The 16349-nt window shown below is 38.9% G+C and overlaps 1 protein-coding gene across 3 annotated transcripts; it reads right to left on the minus strand.

Annotated features, from left to right (window-relative positions):
* Window positions 1-963: 963 nt before the first annotated feature.
* LOC103996064 (glutamate synthase 1 [NADH], chloroplastic) lies at window positions 964-15358 on the minus strand. Of its 3 annotated transcripts, none has more exons than XM_065122610.1 (24): window positions 15200-15358; window positions 14845-14977; window positions 14420-14748; window positions 14198-14317; window positions 13849-13962; window positions 13000-13152; window positions 12788-12888; window positions 12493-12589; window positions 12025-12134; window positions 11817-11920; window positions 11495-11674; window positions 11065-11408; window positions 10928-10995; window positions 10377-10846; window positions 9191-10060; window positions 8346-8500; window positions 7919-8080; window positions 6128-7690; window positions 5669-5872; window positions 5016-5284; window positions 3553-3858; window positions 2769-3036; window positions 2385-2642; window positions 964-1477 (listed from the first exon to the last, which is right to left on the minus strand). In XM_065122610.1, the coding sequence occupies exons 3-24, from the start codon at window positions 14576-14578 to the stop codon at window positions 1247-1249; spliced, it is 6306 nt and encodes a 2101-aa protein (XP_064978682.1). In that variant the 5' UTR covers window positions 14579-14748; window positions 14845-14977; window positions 15200-15358; the 3' UTR covers window positions 964-1246. The 3 variants fall into 3 exon arrangements, with proteins under 3 accessions (XP_064978682.1, XP_064978683.1, XP_064978681.1); XM_065122611.1 differs by having other exon boundaries at window positions 10928-10989; window positions 14420-14758; XM_065122609.1 differs by having other exon boundaries at window positions 14420-14758.
* Window positions 15359-16349: the final 991 nt, after the last annotated feature.

Here is a 16349-nt window from a genome sequence, read left to right on the forward strand (position 1 = left end):
CGTGTTTCGAAGAGCCATTTGAAAGCTTTAGGAGATTGGCTGCTCATTAAAATGTTTGTGAAAGAAGATCGTAAATATAATTCTATTTTTTATTATTTTTCTTGTTTTATCTACTTTGGGGCCATAGGCTAGACTATGTTATTCAGCATTTGTACTTGTTGAATTAGGGTATTAAAAACTTCGATTAGCACAACCATGGTGGACTAAGTTAGTTATTACTATGAAGGGGGTTGAAGTAAAGTCGAGTCTTAAAAGAGTCAACAAAAGAGATTTAGCTCAAGTATTTGTAACGATGGGTTCAAGCCGAACGACACCATGAGTTAGTTTGGGATCGAGATCAGAAGATTCAACGTTACAACATTTGGGGCTTAGGATTTAGCTAACTAGAGCCATCAGACTAGGTTCATTTTGATCGATCCTCGTTCCAACATCAATTTATTAAAGCAAATTATGGTTATTTGATTTGGGAGTCAAGTCAGATCCAACTTACTTCTTCTACGAGTCAACATCTGGTCGAATCCTACACAACTAAGTCAAGAGAGACTCCTAATAAATGTCAATGAAGATCAAGTCAGTAACTAGTTTGACTTGAAAAGTCAATATCCCTACATCATGCCTAGAGACTCCTAATACCACCCAGTGCCGAACTTGGGATTGGGTAATTGTCTCCACGTGGTACTCATGGAATGGACAAATTCGATCGTTTTGGGTCCAAGTGGCAGCAGGCTACTGGCTCGCCAGCCAGACAGAATTAATGTCCTTTGCACCGACCGTTATGGCCAGCTGGTCAGTCACGTGTCCCTAATATATGTCGGCCGAACAAGGCTGACACATCGGCTGGAGGAATTCTGCCATATCAAAAACTAAGATGAAATTTTCAAGGCCATACAAGTATGAGACAGCCATTAGGCTACTGTTATGCTGCTGTAAGCCATGGTCAACAGATCCAAGCTGTTCTGATACTTTCAGAGATCAATGTTGCATCTTTTATTTGAACAATGGAGAGAACTTTAACACTGTTTCTAAGCCACAATACAGCTTGTGAAAGACAAGAACAGAAACAAATACAACTCCAAAACACATAAACACGACGTCGTTCAGCTAGATAATTAACACTACTTACTTTACTGCACAACAATATCTCAAACTTGGATTCAACCAGAAGATACAGTCGGCCGGACTAACTAGCTGGATGCTTACTAGTTGGTTTTAGAACTCTCCTGTTACATCCTGGAGTGAAGCGTTTCTATGCAACCGCAACATCGTTCTTCGTGGCATTAGTTTCATCTCTCATTAGGTACTTGTCGACATGAGAGGCTGCTTGTCTGCCCTCGCTGATGGCCCAAACGACCAGTGACTGGCCGCGCCTACAATCACCAGCAGCAAATACTCCTTCCACATTGGTTGAGAAGCATCCGAAATCTGCTTTGAAGTTTGAACGGTTGTCTCTTTCCACACCCAGTTGATCAGCGATTGTCTGCAAGCATAGTTAAGTCTTAATCTGACCGATTATAACTACAAGATTATATTTGACAAATTTGGTATGTAGGAAAAAGTGAAACAGCATTCTGCAGTTGGTAAACAAAAACAAGCTGGTTGTATTCTGATGTTGTCGAACATTACATAAACAATGAGGCTTACTACAAATAAAAGGCCACCTAAATCCAGATCATCAACATTAAAACAGCATGTCAAAATTACAGGCACAAGTACCAGATCTTATGAAAACTGTGTAGAATATAAACACAAATGTTACTTGAATCCATCTAGTATGTCATACTATCTAGCTAAAACTTGGTTGCTCCATCAGATCAGCACTCGATTGGTTGGAAATATCCTATTACATCTCAACCAACAAAGAACAGGTCTCTTTGGACACCTAATGGTGCCAATGAACATGAAATTTTTTGCTTGTTGAGCCTCACAGATTAGCTGAACACTAGGGCCACCATAATCAAGAAGGCTTGGCCATTGATGGAGAATGTGAATGTGATCTGGAGGACAGGGATCATTCATCTTTATATTGTAGCTTTAGAAAACATTAATGGTCTTGTTTCAAAAAAACCCTTGGAACTGTCAACTCGACATGTCTAATGCTTAACAATTAATTAGATCTTCGGGGAGGATGAGAACAAACCAAAAAGAGAACAATTAATTAAAGTTTTTAGTACTCTTTTCTTCAACTACACAAACAGAACCAGTTTTCTGTAGTTTTTCCTATGTCTGTTCCTTTCATTCCTCTTTAAGTGAACTCTCATCTAGTATTTCTTCTAAAAGTTACCAATATTATCTTCATAACTGAGCAGTCATTACCATTCTAAATTATCCAATGTAATGCCACACGGAATACTGAATTAAGTGACAGATAACATTAGAAAACCTACCGATTCTGGGCCAAGGAAACCCATAGCCAATAGGACTAGATCAGCCTCAAATATCTTTTCAGAACCTTCGACTTCCTTGAACTGTAATCTTCCTCCACTATCTTTTTCCCAACACACTTGTACCACCTCAAGGCCTTTCACAACTTCATTTTCATCTCCCACAAATCTCTTTGTCAAAACCTGATATGATCTCGGGTCTTTTCCAAACTTGGCGGTTGCTTCTTGGTGACCATAATCTACTCGGAAGATCCTAGGCCACTGCAAAAGACAAAAGCTAATTCAGAATAAATGTCACTTCTAGTCAAATAGAAGAGGGATAGAACAATTACTATGATCCCATAAAGAAAAAGATACATCTATATTATTAAAAAAAATTTATTTAACCTGGGGCCATGGGTTGCCAGGTGCTCTTTTTCGGGGAGGTATAGGAAGGAGTTCCAAGTTTACAATATTGGTACAACCATGTCGGATGGAGGTCCCAATACAATCTGTTCCTGTATCTCCTCCGCCTACCACAACCACTTTCTTATCCTTGGCAGATATGTATTTACCATCATCAAGATTGCTATCAAGCAAGCTTTTGGTGTTTGCATGAAGAAATTCCATGGCAAAATGAATACCAGAGAGCTCCCTTCCAGGAACTGTCAGATCCCTGCACAAAAAGTATTCTCAGTGCATCAACATTCCTTTGCAGATGTCATACTCTCATTATGGCCTTTATAATCAAATGTTTTTTACAGCAGAAATTCCAATGCTAACTAATTTTGAATAGAATTTATTATTCAGGATTAAAAAGCTACAGACAGGAAATATTATAAGAAAAATAGAACATTGTATGCATAAAATATAGCAAGTCATATACAGCACTCAAGCTGATGTCAACGAGGTCATTCTGACTCTGGCCCGATGGATAATCAACATGAACACATAATATGCGTCTGAAAGAATTCCTGGTAAATGAACAAAATTGGAACTTTCTGGTTCCTATGTGGAGAATCTGAAATATAGCAGGGCAATTTTCACTCATATAAGGAGGTTGCTTGTCACATTAACATATTCTGAAGTCCATTTGCATGTTCATTTGTAGAAATATTCCACAAAGTTTCCACAAAGCAAAAATGTAAAATTCATAAAAATGTAAAATTCTTAAACAACATCAATCAATTACCTAGGTTTTGTAGCTCCACAAGCCAAAACTATTGCATCGTTTTCGGCACGAAGATGGTCAAGGGAGTACAATGGATCTACTCCAACATTGGCATTGACCACAAACTTAACACCTTCCTCTTTCATTAGGTTTACACGACGTTGAACAATGTAAAACTTGTCTGCCTTCATGTTGGGAACTCCATACATCATTAATCCCCCCATACGGTCAGCACGCTCATAAACAGTTACCAGGTGACCCATTTTATTTAGCTGATCAGCTGCGGCTAGACCAGCTGGGCCACTACCAACTATGGCGACCTTCTTCCTGTATCAGTGACAAGCATTCACATTTTCTTACATTTCATCATGAAACAAAAAATCATTAATTTATAATTAAAATCACATTATATCCACGATAATTCTACACTTTAATTGAAGATCCATGATATTATAAGCGTAAAATGATTTGGTAGCACAGTTGAATTTTTTTCTAGTTAGAAAAGCCAATACAAGTTTAAACCAGTTGGGACAGTACAAAATAAATGATTGACTAGTTTACCTCACCTCTAAAATGACTAGCCATAAAATTTACAAAGAGAATTTGGCGACAAGCATGGGTAAAGAAATAAACCCATGGATGGAAACTAGTTACCTTTGCAAACTACAGGCAGTTTGCAGTGAGAGCACGGTTCATGCTTACTATGAAGAAACTAGATGGCTAAATGGCACTGGTGTAGAAGCTGCTGGTATTTCTACTGAGTTTCACATCCGATAATTTTTTTAGTTTCACACAGGAGTAACAGAAGATGTATATATTTTTTTCATACATTAAGAAACTCTTCTGGAATATTCCATTTATGGTCAGGCATGGAGTATCCTGATATCATGATGCTAAAACCATAAATTTCTAAATTAAAATTTTCGAAAGAATCTTATTAATGATATTGGGAAAAGGCAATTTGATTATTTTGGTTACTGCATAGTGCATACAACATTAAGTAGTCTGCCAAATTGTCCGTTGAAGAAAAGAGGACTTTAAAATTCATTCTCCATTGGAAAAAAAAAATCATTCTCCACATAATTATTCTGAGAATATTATACCTCCTAAGTATTAACTAAGCACACAAATGCAACCATTTGAATCCCCCCTCTCTAAGGAAGGAAAGGAAACACAAAGCATAAAGACAAAAACATCAGAGAATTGAAAAGACAGAAAAACTGATAACTGATGTGTGAGAAATGGCTTGATTAAATCATAATTTATTAGTCAAAAGAAAATGTTTTTTCCTCCAAATGGAACACAAATCAAACCATGAGACAAGTGTAGTAGCATTCTGTGACTTTATTTAGAAGTAGAGCTTACCAAAAGAAGTTGAAGAAAAGAATGGGATTAAATGGCTAACAACCTAAATGCTACAGAAAACATGACAGGATGTAAAGTGATCTTATGAGAATTGGATAGCACAAGAAAAGAATCATTACCCAGTTCTCCGTTGTGGAGGTCGAGGTTTCACCCATCCTTCCTCAAAACCTTTGTCAATGATGGCACATTCTATACTCTTAATAGACACAGGGTTCTCAATGATACCCAGAACACAAGATCCTTCACATGGAGCAGGGCAAACTCGACCAGTAAATTCTGGGAAGTTGTTTGTTTCTAGGAGTCGATCTAAAGCTTCATGCCACCTATTTTGGTGGACAAGTTCATTGAATTCAGGTATCTTATTTCCAAGAGGGCACCCAGATTGATCCTGCAGGTTGGGAGAAAATTTAGAAGGACAACTTAAATAATGATGCTCGAAGTGAATAAATTTTTCCTAAAGCATTAAGTTTAGAGATCCCTATCAATCTAAAGAAAACCTCAAGTATTTCTAGAAAATAAACTTTTGTATATAAGGTTATAGTGATGCCAGACATGAATTATATTGAAAATTTTACAGCTGGAAGTATGACTACCATAAATTGAACCAAAGATTATATTATATTCATGTGATTAGTTTTGAAAAGTGACCATGATTCCATTGTAAAAAGTGCAAACAAAAGAAGATAAAAAGAGAGCCCAGGACTGTTAACATATATCCTAAAATAAACTTTGTCAAGTGCCATTTGATATAACAAAACATGATTTAAGATACCTGATGACAGAAAGGGGTTCCACAATCCATGCAACGGGCAGATTGGGTTTTTGTAAGTGGCCCAGGCTTCAACTCCACAGCAACTTCCTTCCAATCTTTAATTCGATTATTTGGATCTCTATAAGATATGCCTTGATGCTCATATGCAAGAAAACCACGATGCTTAATAGCATTATCAACCTGTGTTGGCCTATTCGTTGTCTCCTGACCAACGTTATGTCCATCCAAAAATCAGTTTAACAACTTATTCAGTGACAAAAGGAACCTTACAAACACTACAGCTCTCAGATAAAACTAGTATTAATCAGCTACATATAGGAAACTGCAATATCAGACAATTTTGCCAAATAGAAGGGACAGTTTTTTAATTCTGATATAAGAGAGAAGATTAATTATCCTACATCATGGGAAAAGGATGAACTCAAATTAATCTTAATAAATCATTCAAATAAGGTTTACCTTCTTATCAGAACGTTCAGTTGCCAACTTAGATACTGCAGAAACATCCTTCATCAGCTCTTTTTTGTCTTTTTTCTTGACTTCTTTAGAAGCTTGCTCTGCCTTTAAATTCTGAAGTACCCCCTTATAATCTCGAGGAAATACCTTTACAAACTTGCACAGTAGATTGTTAAAATTGGACAGGATTTCCTTCGCTAACTGACTTTTTGTATGGCGCTGATGTTGCTGTATCATCATTCTTAGTGTTGTAATGTCCTCTTCATCCTCAACATTTTCAAGATCAACTAGCTCAAGGTTGCATCGAGCTTCAAACTTCCCATCCACATCAAGGACATAAGCAATTCCACCACTCATTCCAGCTGCAAAGTTCCTCCCAGTTTTCCCAAGTATAACAACAATACCACCAGTCATATACTCGCATCCATGATCACCAACACCTTCTACAACTGCTGTAGCACCCGAGTTACGTACGCAGAACCTCTCCGCTGCCATTCCATTAAAATATGCCTCCCCTTTTATAGCTCCATACAAAGCAACATTACCAATAACTATGTTTTCCTTCGGATCAAACTTACTTTCTCTTGGAGGATAAACTACAATCTTGCCACCAGATAACCCTTTCCCAACATAGTCATTGCTGTCTCCTTCAAGCTCAAGTGTGATACCAGGGCAAAGAAATGCCCCAAGACTCTGACCAGCACTTCCATTTAGCCTAATGTGGATTGTATCAGGAGGTAATCCTTTCATATGGTAGAGTTTAGTGACTTCATGGCTAAGCATGGTGCCAGCAGTACGATTTACATTATAAATTGGGGTCTCAATAAATACAGGCAAACCTTTGTCCAGAGCAGCTTTTGATAGAGTAATCAGTTTTTGATCTAATACCAAGTCCAGACCATGATCCTGTTTCTGAATGCAATACTGAGAAGCACCTGGCCTAATTTCAGCTGCCGGTTTAAGCAGTAATGAGAGATTGATATTTTTCAATTTTTCATTGCTCAAAATGACTTCTTTATCAACCTCTAACATGTCCACACGGCCAATCATCTCATTAACGGTTTGAAAGCCCAGCTGGGCCATGATCTCACGGACTTCTTCTGCCAACATGAAGAAAAAATTTATAACATGCTCAGGTTGCCCTGCGAATTTTTGACGAAGAACAGGATCTTGAGTGGCTATGCCAACGGGGCAAGTGTTCTTATGGCACTTCCGCATCATAATGCAGCCAAGTGTTATAAGAGGTGCGGTACTGAAACCAAACTCTTCTGCACCAAGTAGAGCAGCTATGGCAACATCCCGTCCAGTCTTAAGCTGACCATCAGTTTGCAAGACTGCTCGCCCACGAAGGTCATTTGCAACAAGAGTTTGATGTGTCTCAGCCAACCCAAGCTCCCAAGGAAGCCCTGCATTTTTAATGCCAGTCCAACGAGAAGCTCCAGTACCACCATCATGGCCAGATATCAATACATGGTCTGCGTGCCCTTTTACAACCCCACTAGCAATTACCCCAACGCCAGCCTCAGAAACTAGCTTAACGCTAATTCGAGCTCCTGGATTCGAATTCTGCGTGAGAGAAGAGAGACTTACTATCAAGATGTAAAAGTACAGACATAAAGCAAATACCATAATTCTGTTATCATGCTTGTGATGGCTCCTTAAATGATATGAATAACAGAGAAATGGGACCACGCTAAAACGAAGAAAAGGGAGGGGTACCTCTGACAATTTTTTATGGAGCAGTAACTTCCATTAATCAGTGACAAAGACATATCAAATGATTCACTTAATTACCTTAAGATCAAAAATTAATTGGGCAAGGTCCTCAATTGAGTATATATCATGGTGGGGTGGAGGACTAATAAGCCCTACACCAGCTGTAGAATTTCTTGTTACTGCAATATCACCAATGACCTTATGTCCAGGAAGTTCACCTCCTTCTCCTGGTTTAGCACCCTTGCAACAGAAGCAAACCAAAGAAAATCAAAAGAGGTATATAGCAACAGGTTAAGTTATAGCAACATAAATCACACTTAATGTGAAAGGTATGCATCATTTATAGATACAAACACAATTAGGTACTCTGTCATGGTTATTGATATGTGAAAAGGAGAAACTATTTTTCTATTAGGAAGAGAGGACCACTAAGGTGGCAGATGTGTTTATTAAGGAGTTCAAATTAAAGGAAAAGTTATAAGCACAACAAATTTGTAGCAATTACCTGTGCCATCTTTATCTGAAGCTCATCAGCATTGGTAAGATAGTATATTGACACACCAAATCTTCCACTTGCCACTTGCTTAATTGCACTCCTCTTTGGATTCATTGAACCATCTGAAAGAGGCTCCATACGTGAAGGTTGTTCACCTCCCTCACCTTCATGAAAGTTACACACAAAATAAGAATAAAATTAACACTACTCTAATACTAAAATCATTGTCACTCAAAGATTAACCACGTATAATCTAGGAAGATGAAGCGGACAAACCAAGTTCACTCAAGATCAGGTCAAGTCAAGAAAACACAATTGCAATATGAATATAGAAAAAATCATCATGTAAACCACTATCTGGCACATGACAATTACATACATATTGGTAAAATATTGATTATATATAGATATTATACACAGAAAATTAAGTCAATTGATGATTCCAAGATTAAAATATTGCAACAACATGATTTTTTCAAAAGAAAAAAAAAACAGAAAGGTCACAAGACTTGAACGTCAAAGGGTAGAACTTAATGAGCTACTATGACAGGAAGATTGGTTACCCTTAAACTTTAAATTTGACACTAAATCATTATCTATTCTCTACGTCGATGCTAGTTATCAATCAAGGTAGCATCAAGCACGCAGAAAAAAATGGTTACTTGATTCATCGAGTGAATCATGGACTGGCAACACAGATAAGGATGGAAAGGCTCCTAATCATATATAAAATTATTCTAGACCAATGTTACATGCAACCTACCCATAAAGTTTGCATATGACTAAGATATTTAAAATAAAAAAGGACATTAGAAGCTGAAAGAAGATTCTGGAGTTGTAAAGTAAGCTCATACCAGTGTTAGATTTGCCTCCAAGTTTGTTCATTGCAATAGCTAGAGTTGTATGTGCTTCTAAAGATATTGAACCATAACTCATTGCACCAGTACAGAAACGCTTCACAATTTCCCTAGCAGGTTCCACTTCATCCAAGGAAATTTTTCCAGTGACATCTTTAAACTTCAGCATACCACGCAAGTTGCAGCCCTTATTCAGCTGCTGTATCAGTTTAGAATATTCTTTGTATGCAGCCACACTGTTAGATCGGGCTGCCTCTTGCAACTTTGCAATTGCAAGGGGATCATTAAGGTGCAATTCACCCCCTTTCCTCCAGTGGTAATCCCCAGGATTAGGAAGTGCTACTGCTTCTGCACTACCTGGAGGTAAAGCTCTCATTGGAAATGCTAATTCATGAAGGCAAAGAGCATCTCCAGCAAGACTTTCAAATGTTGCACCCTCAACTCTGCTTGGTGTTCGTTTGAAGCACTTCTCGATCACCTCAGATGAAATACCTACAGCTTCAAAAATTTGTGCACCTTTGTATGATGCAAGAGTGGATATCCCCATTTTGGCTATGACTTTCATCATTCCATAATTGCTTGCTTTAAAATACTTGTTGACAAGATCCTCTCTGGAGTGAAGCTCACCATCTTCTTTTGGAGGGATCTTTCCATCAATTTGCAGTCGCCAAATTGCTTCTATAGCCAAATATGGGCATATGGCATCTGCACCAAATCCAACTAGGGTACAAAAGTGATGCACTTCACGAGGCTCTGCAGATTCCACAATCAATCCAATGTGTGTCCTCTCTAGTGTCGAGACTAGATGTTGATGAACAGCACCAACTGCTAACAGAGAACTAACAGCAACATGCTCTGATGAAAAACCTAATAAAAATTTAAGAAGAAAGATTGACTGGTTAGCATCAACAGAATGCATGTCAGCATAAGAAAACCAACAAATATCATGTGAGTTGAAGACTAGATACTACAAAAGCAAAGAAATAGAAATAAAATAGTTTTCTGAATGACAAAGCATGTAAGTATCAACAAAGCATTCTTAGACACAAGCATGATACTGAGAAATAAGAGCTAAGGATCATAAGAGAAGAAAAACCAAGAGAACTAATTCTAACACAATTTTAATCAATAAACTATCTTGGAAGGAAAAGTTATGACTTCAGAAACATCAATCAATAATCACCTCTGTCAGACAAGACAATTGTTGTATAACCATCACCAATAGCCTCGCGAACTTCAGAACAAATCCTATCCAAAGTCTGCTCTAGACCTTTTCGGCCATGCTTTTTTGGATATGTAATGTCAAGAACTTTGCTGCGCCAACCTCTATAGTCCATTTTTTTTATAGCTTCCATTTCTTCTATGGAAAGAAGAGGCCCCTTCAAAGAAAGGCGATTGCACTGTTTTTCTGTGGTTTCCGTGAGGTCACCTTCTGGACCGATCATACATTCCATAGAAGTTACAATTTGCTCCCTTATTGGATCAATTGGAGGGTTTGTGACTTGCGCAAACATCTGCTTAAAGTACTCAAATGTCAGTTTCTCTCTACCTGACATCACAGCCAAGGGAGTATCATTTCCCATTGAGCCAAGAGCTTCACTGGCATCTTTTGCCATAGGCAGCATCAGCATCTCCAAAGTTTCTACTGTGTAACTGCAGGCACAAATTTCAAAATGACTACTTTTGTTCATGTACATTGTAACAATAACATGGGAGAGTTAGGTTGTAACTTACCCAAAGGCCTTAAGTGGTGCCAAAAGACCACTAATTCCTGTGTTCTCAATTTTCTCATCACCCTGGAACTAAATATATCAGAAATTCAACCAAGGTCTATTTACTCAGTGAAACAAAACAAGCAGTATCAAACGTACCAGAACTGCTCCGAAAATGCATGGAGGAACCATGTCACTTTTGGAAACAGAATTGACAATGTCTTCAAGACAAATCTTCTGTCTCTTAAGCCACTTTCCATATGGTCTAGCTTGTGAGTACTGTCTCTTCAGTGCCTCATCATCAACAACAATGCCATGTTCAAAATCCACCAGCAGCATCATTCCTGGGTTTAGCCTTCCTTTCCTGGCCACTTCGTCCGGAGGGATATCTACAACGCCTACTTCACTGGCCATAATAACAAGGCCACTATGTGTAATATAAAACCGACCAGGTCTCAACCCATTGCGATCAAGTGTTGCTCCAAGATAGCGACCATCAGTAACTGCACTTGAATTTAAAAAAAAAACATATTAGTTTAAATCACCATGTCACCTGGAGTTTTGCACCAAGAATAGTATGGGTTCTCACATGAAATGAGAGCAGGTCCATCCCAGGGCTCCATGAGAGCTGAGAAATATTCATACAAAGCCTTCCTTTCAGAATCCATGTTTTTATCATTCTGCCATGCCTCAGGTATCATCATCATGACAGCTTCTGGCATGCTCCTACCAGAACGAACCAACAGCTCAAGAACACCATCAAATGCCCCTACAATTTACATAAATATTTCAACGTCAAGCACTCATAAATGCGTACAGAAAAATGCACATTCATGTACCCGTATGTTACACGCATGACCTGTATGTCAAATGATTAGATTAAAGCAAGATATCAAGTGAGAAATATCTACCTGAATCGGATGAGCTAGCATCAACAATTGGTAAAAGTTGCTTCATTCCATCTTCCGATAAGCCTAATTCCTTGCACTTTAAGAGACCCTCCCGTGCCCTCATCCTATTAGGAAAGAAGAAAAGAAAGATGTCAACCAAACCAAACGGTGACTAGCATATATAATTAGCTTATAACAAAGAAAAAAATCCACCATCTTCTTATCATACCAGTTTATGTTTCCTCGTAAAGTGTTGATTTCTCCATTGTGACCCACTACACGCATTGGTTGTGCACGGTCCCAGCTGGGAAATGTGTTTGTGGAGAATCGAGAATGCACCTGCACATGAACATTGTTATTTGATCCTAAAATTGCAATTTTTAGACTTGCATTCTGAGGTTTAATAGTTCAGTGTGAAATAAAGGGGCACCAGAATAGCCAATAGGATCGGTGTAAGTACAGTCCCAATGAAAAATTACACAGAAAGCCTAAGCAATCTTCACCTGTAATCATTTCTTTTCCACTTCAAAATAGGATCTCATACAATAGATTGTAGGATTTAATGCATCAGAGTTCTGCAACAAGGTTTCCTAGGTTATCAACTACAAAGATTTCACCATACCACCCAAAGCATCGACTACATATTTCATATAGTAAACTGTTGTGGTCAAGAGTTTTTGCAAAAGTATATATTTACCAGGGCCATGTAACTCGTAAACTTTTTGTCACCAAGATCTGCATAATAGTAGTTTTTCAGCTGAACAGGCTTTAGCTGACCTTTGTAAACAATAGTCCTGCCAAAATCAGACAAAACACAACACTTTTAGAAGATCCAGGACTTCTATCCATTAGTAAAGGAAACAAAACTGCCATCACATCTACACAGAAACAAGCTACTTAATAACCCATTCTTCCCTAATCATATCTTCCAACTCAAAACAACAAAAATTTCCTCTTCTTTATGCAAGGGCAAAAGGGGGTTAAAATATCACCTCGAAGACAATGAGCATATATAGAATTCCTTCGCTGCACCACGCTTCAGATTCAAAGCAGCTCGAACAGCAACCATTGAGAATCTCCTTAATATATACATCTGCATATACCCAAGATAAAAATCAAACAGAACCTTTAGAAGTTAGAAGTTTCTATCAAGTTTTAATGAGTTTCTCTGTGTTCAAGAAAAAAAAAAAAATCAACGAAGGACCTGTTGCTCAAAATCAGCATTGGATTGTGCACTTGGTGTAAGAAAAACTTGCTCAATGATTGGCTCTGTCCGTCGAGCAGACTCACCAAGCTCCGTATTATTTGTTGGTACCGGACGCCAGCCAAGAATAACATGCCCCAAGGATTCTGCAACCTAAAGTAGCATAAAGTACCAGACAGTTCTTCAGAGTACTCTGAATTGCTCTAGGATGTATTAAGAATCACAAGAAAAGAAAAACTCCCAAATATGGCAGAAATTTTTGAAAAGAAAAAAAAATAGAAAGGTATACTATAGCATAAGTGAAAATAGCTCATCAAGAACAGCATCATAACAAAAGTTTGAGATTATCTAGACAAAAGAGATTACAAATGAATTTCTTGGTTGAGATCAGACCTGATCACTTCAAAAAGGATAAAAAAAAATACCTTTCAAAAAAGAAACATTCACTTTGTTAAAAGGAAATTTAGTGTAAGAAACAGAAGCTAGACTTCCTCAAATTTAATCATGTCTTTCAGCACATGTAGCAGGACCCTAATTTCAAACAAACATTGTAGCACAAGATGTAAATATCTTATCATATTCTTTTAAAAAATGCATAATGTTAAAAACATGCAAATTGTTCTTTGAAAGTTGCAAAAATAAATTATACAACACATCCAAGATAATATTTTTCATAGAAAATAAATGTAAAACACAACTATCAACTTACTCAACAGACACGCCTGTATACACTGAACAATGAACAAAGAGAATCTGCAGTTCCTTTTAAAAGAGAAATATAAAATCTCCAGAAGTTTAGCTACAGATCCTGGTAGATCTCAAGTGTAATTATTCATAATGGAAAATTACCTCCACGAATGCAGCTTTGCTTTTCTCCCTGCGGCTATCATCAGTTGGCATGAAGAACATGCCAACAGCATACTTACTGGGTGGTGGCAGTTCAAACCCCAAATCTTTGGTTACCTGAAAGAGAAAAAAAAATATGTAAAAAATACCAAAAATTCATAGTTAATAATGCCCTAAGAAGAACAATCACCAATTGACAACACCACAAATGAACACGCCAATAAAAGATAAGACAAACGCTTATAAAAGATATGACAAACGCTTAGAACAGGGGAAAAATATTTCTTACAAGAACAAAGGCCCCTTAAAAATTCAAAATGCGTGCCTCATTGAAAACAAATAATACACATGCCTCGTTGAGGAACTCGTGCGGAAGAGCTACAAGGATGCCAGCCCCATCGCCAGTGTTAGCCTCGCAGCCACAAGCACCACGGTGCGCCATCCTCTCCAGCATCTGCAGTGCATTGTCAACCTGCAAATTCTCCATATGTTCAGCAATGCTCTTGGAATGCAACGATTTCAAGGTCAAGAACATACTCTTGATTACTCTTGATCAGGGGAAACAAAAGCTTACTGTTTTATGGCTATATTCGCCGGATAGCTCAGCAATAAATCCGACACCACAAGAGTCTTTCTCGAAGGAGGGATCATAAAGACCCATGGGCTTCTCTGGCAACTCAGACATGGACGTTGATGGAGATCGAGAGGTGGCAACGACGTTCCGCTTCGGCATCAAACAACGTGTGAGGTCGTCGGTGCGCCGTGGATGGTGCCTTTGTATACCAAGAAAACGGCTCTCCGAGGAGATAGTATGAGATCGTCGCAAGGCAGAGAACCACACGGCCCTGCTTCCACGGCGGTCGTTCCTCTTGTAGTGCGCAACGCAAGAAGGCGCCAACGTCCCTGCGCCAAGCTTTAAAGCCGAGCACGGGTCAGCGGAGGCCATAGGCGAAAGACCACTCATTCTTTGAGGTTTTGGAACAAAGTTTAGATCTTTACGAGCTTGCTGAAACTCTCAACCGGGTTTCAGGTAAAAGGAAGTAGATTTATGAAGTATCGAACAAAGAAACGCCGGAGAAAGAGTCGATCAAAGAGCCGTTCGGGACGACGCGTTCTTCGTCGGACGGGTTCGCTGTGTAGAACAGGAAAAAACCGAGACCGTGAGCATCCACAAGATGACGCATGTCAAAAGTGGCAAGCAAAAGTATCGTGCAGAACGAGCACCTGAGATTGAAACAGAGACACTGGCGGTTTCTAATGGATAAATAACAACATCATTAACTATTCTAACAATCTAAACCCGCCGATCTCTTCTTACCCATATCAAAAACAAGATTTTCCCCCTGCTTTTTACCTCTATATCGATAAAAGCCAGGAAGAAGCAAAAGATCTTCGATTCCCGGCAACTGCCAAACGCAAGCTAGAGATTCCAAAAGATCCTCCACCCAGAGAAAAACGCCGCACTCCGCCGCTTCTCTCGCTGTTTCTCTCTCCTATCGCTATTGTTTCGTGCTTCCCTCCGCCGATAGAGAGACGGATTTATAGAGGAGTTGGCTGCGGGGCCGGCCATACTCCCTCTCCCTCTGCCCTTTAATTTTCGAAGCTTTGGGATCCGCTCCAGCCATGCTTTTATCTGAATCCGTACAATCCATGATCCCTATGTGCCCGCCGCAGTTCGCCCGCCGTTGGATAAGACTCGGTAAGAGCGGGTGGGGCACGCGCGAGGGGGAACGTGGTGGCGTGGACGATTCTAACGCCGCCACGTCGTATCTACGACTTGATTTACGACTTCGGACGCGAAACGGTTCGCCTCCGAGTCTCCGCGGGCGGCCCTACCAAGAACCAAAATCCCAAATAATTAATCTCCGTGATCCGACACGCTCTCCTGGCGACACCCACCAAACGGAAGCGGCTATCATGGATGACATGGCCTGACATCGACGGTCAGGATCGTTTGGGTAACTTGGACGGTATCTTTTACGGTGCCGAAAAAACATATTGTTAAATATTACCTCTGGGATTATGTGGTTTATCCACATAATTATGATAATTAAACCCCAAATCCATCGAATCATCAACCGAAGTGATGATATGAGTACGGCTATAAGAATCACAAAGATGCCTATCCAATTAATCTCTCTCTCTCTCTCTCGTTTGTGGTTTTAGAATGACTAAAAATGTCATGAAATTAAATAAAGCTATTGAATCCTCTTTGTCCTCCTAATTAAACTTATGAGGAAAATCCCCGATTTGCTTCTTGTGGGTTGACCATTGCTACCATCGAAGACAATAACATCCTCCTTAATTTAATTATATTTGATCAAGAATTACTCCCTACCGTCGTCTTCCAATCCACCTTCTTTCTATAAATCTTGGTGCGGAGAGATGAATCGAGATAGAAGAAAGAATAAGAGTAATGTCATGTTCCATCATGACACGTTGACTTCCGTATATTGATATCTTTGATGTTGTTATCGAGGTTGACTTTTCTATTCGTAGCAACA

This window comes from Musa acuminata, chromosome BXJ2-8 (genome assembly GCF_036884655.1).
Source record: "Musa acuminata AAA Group cultivar baxijiao chromosome BXJ2-8, Cavendish_Baxijiao_AAA, whole genome shotgun sequence".
NCBI lineage: Eukaryota > Viridiplantae > Streptophyta > Magnoliopsida > Zingiberales > Musaceae > Musa > Musa acuminata.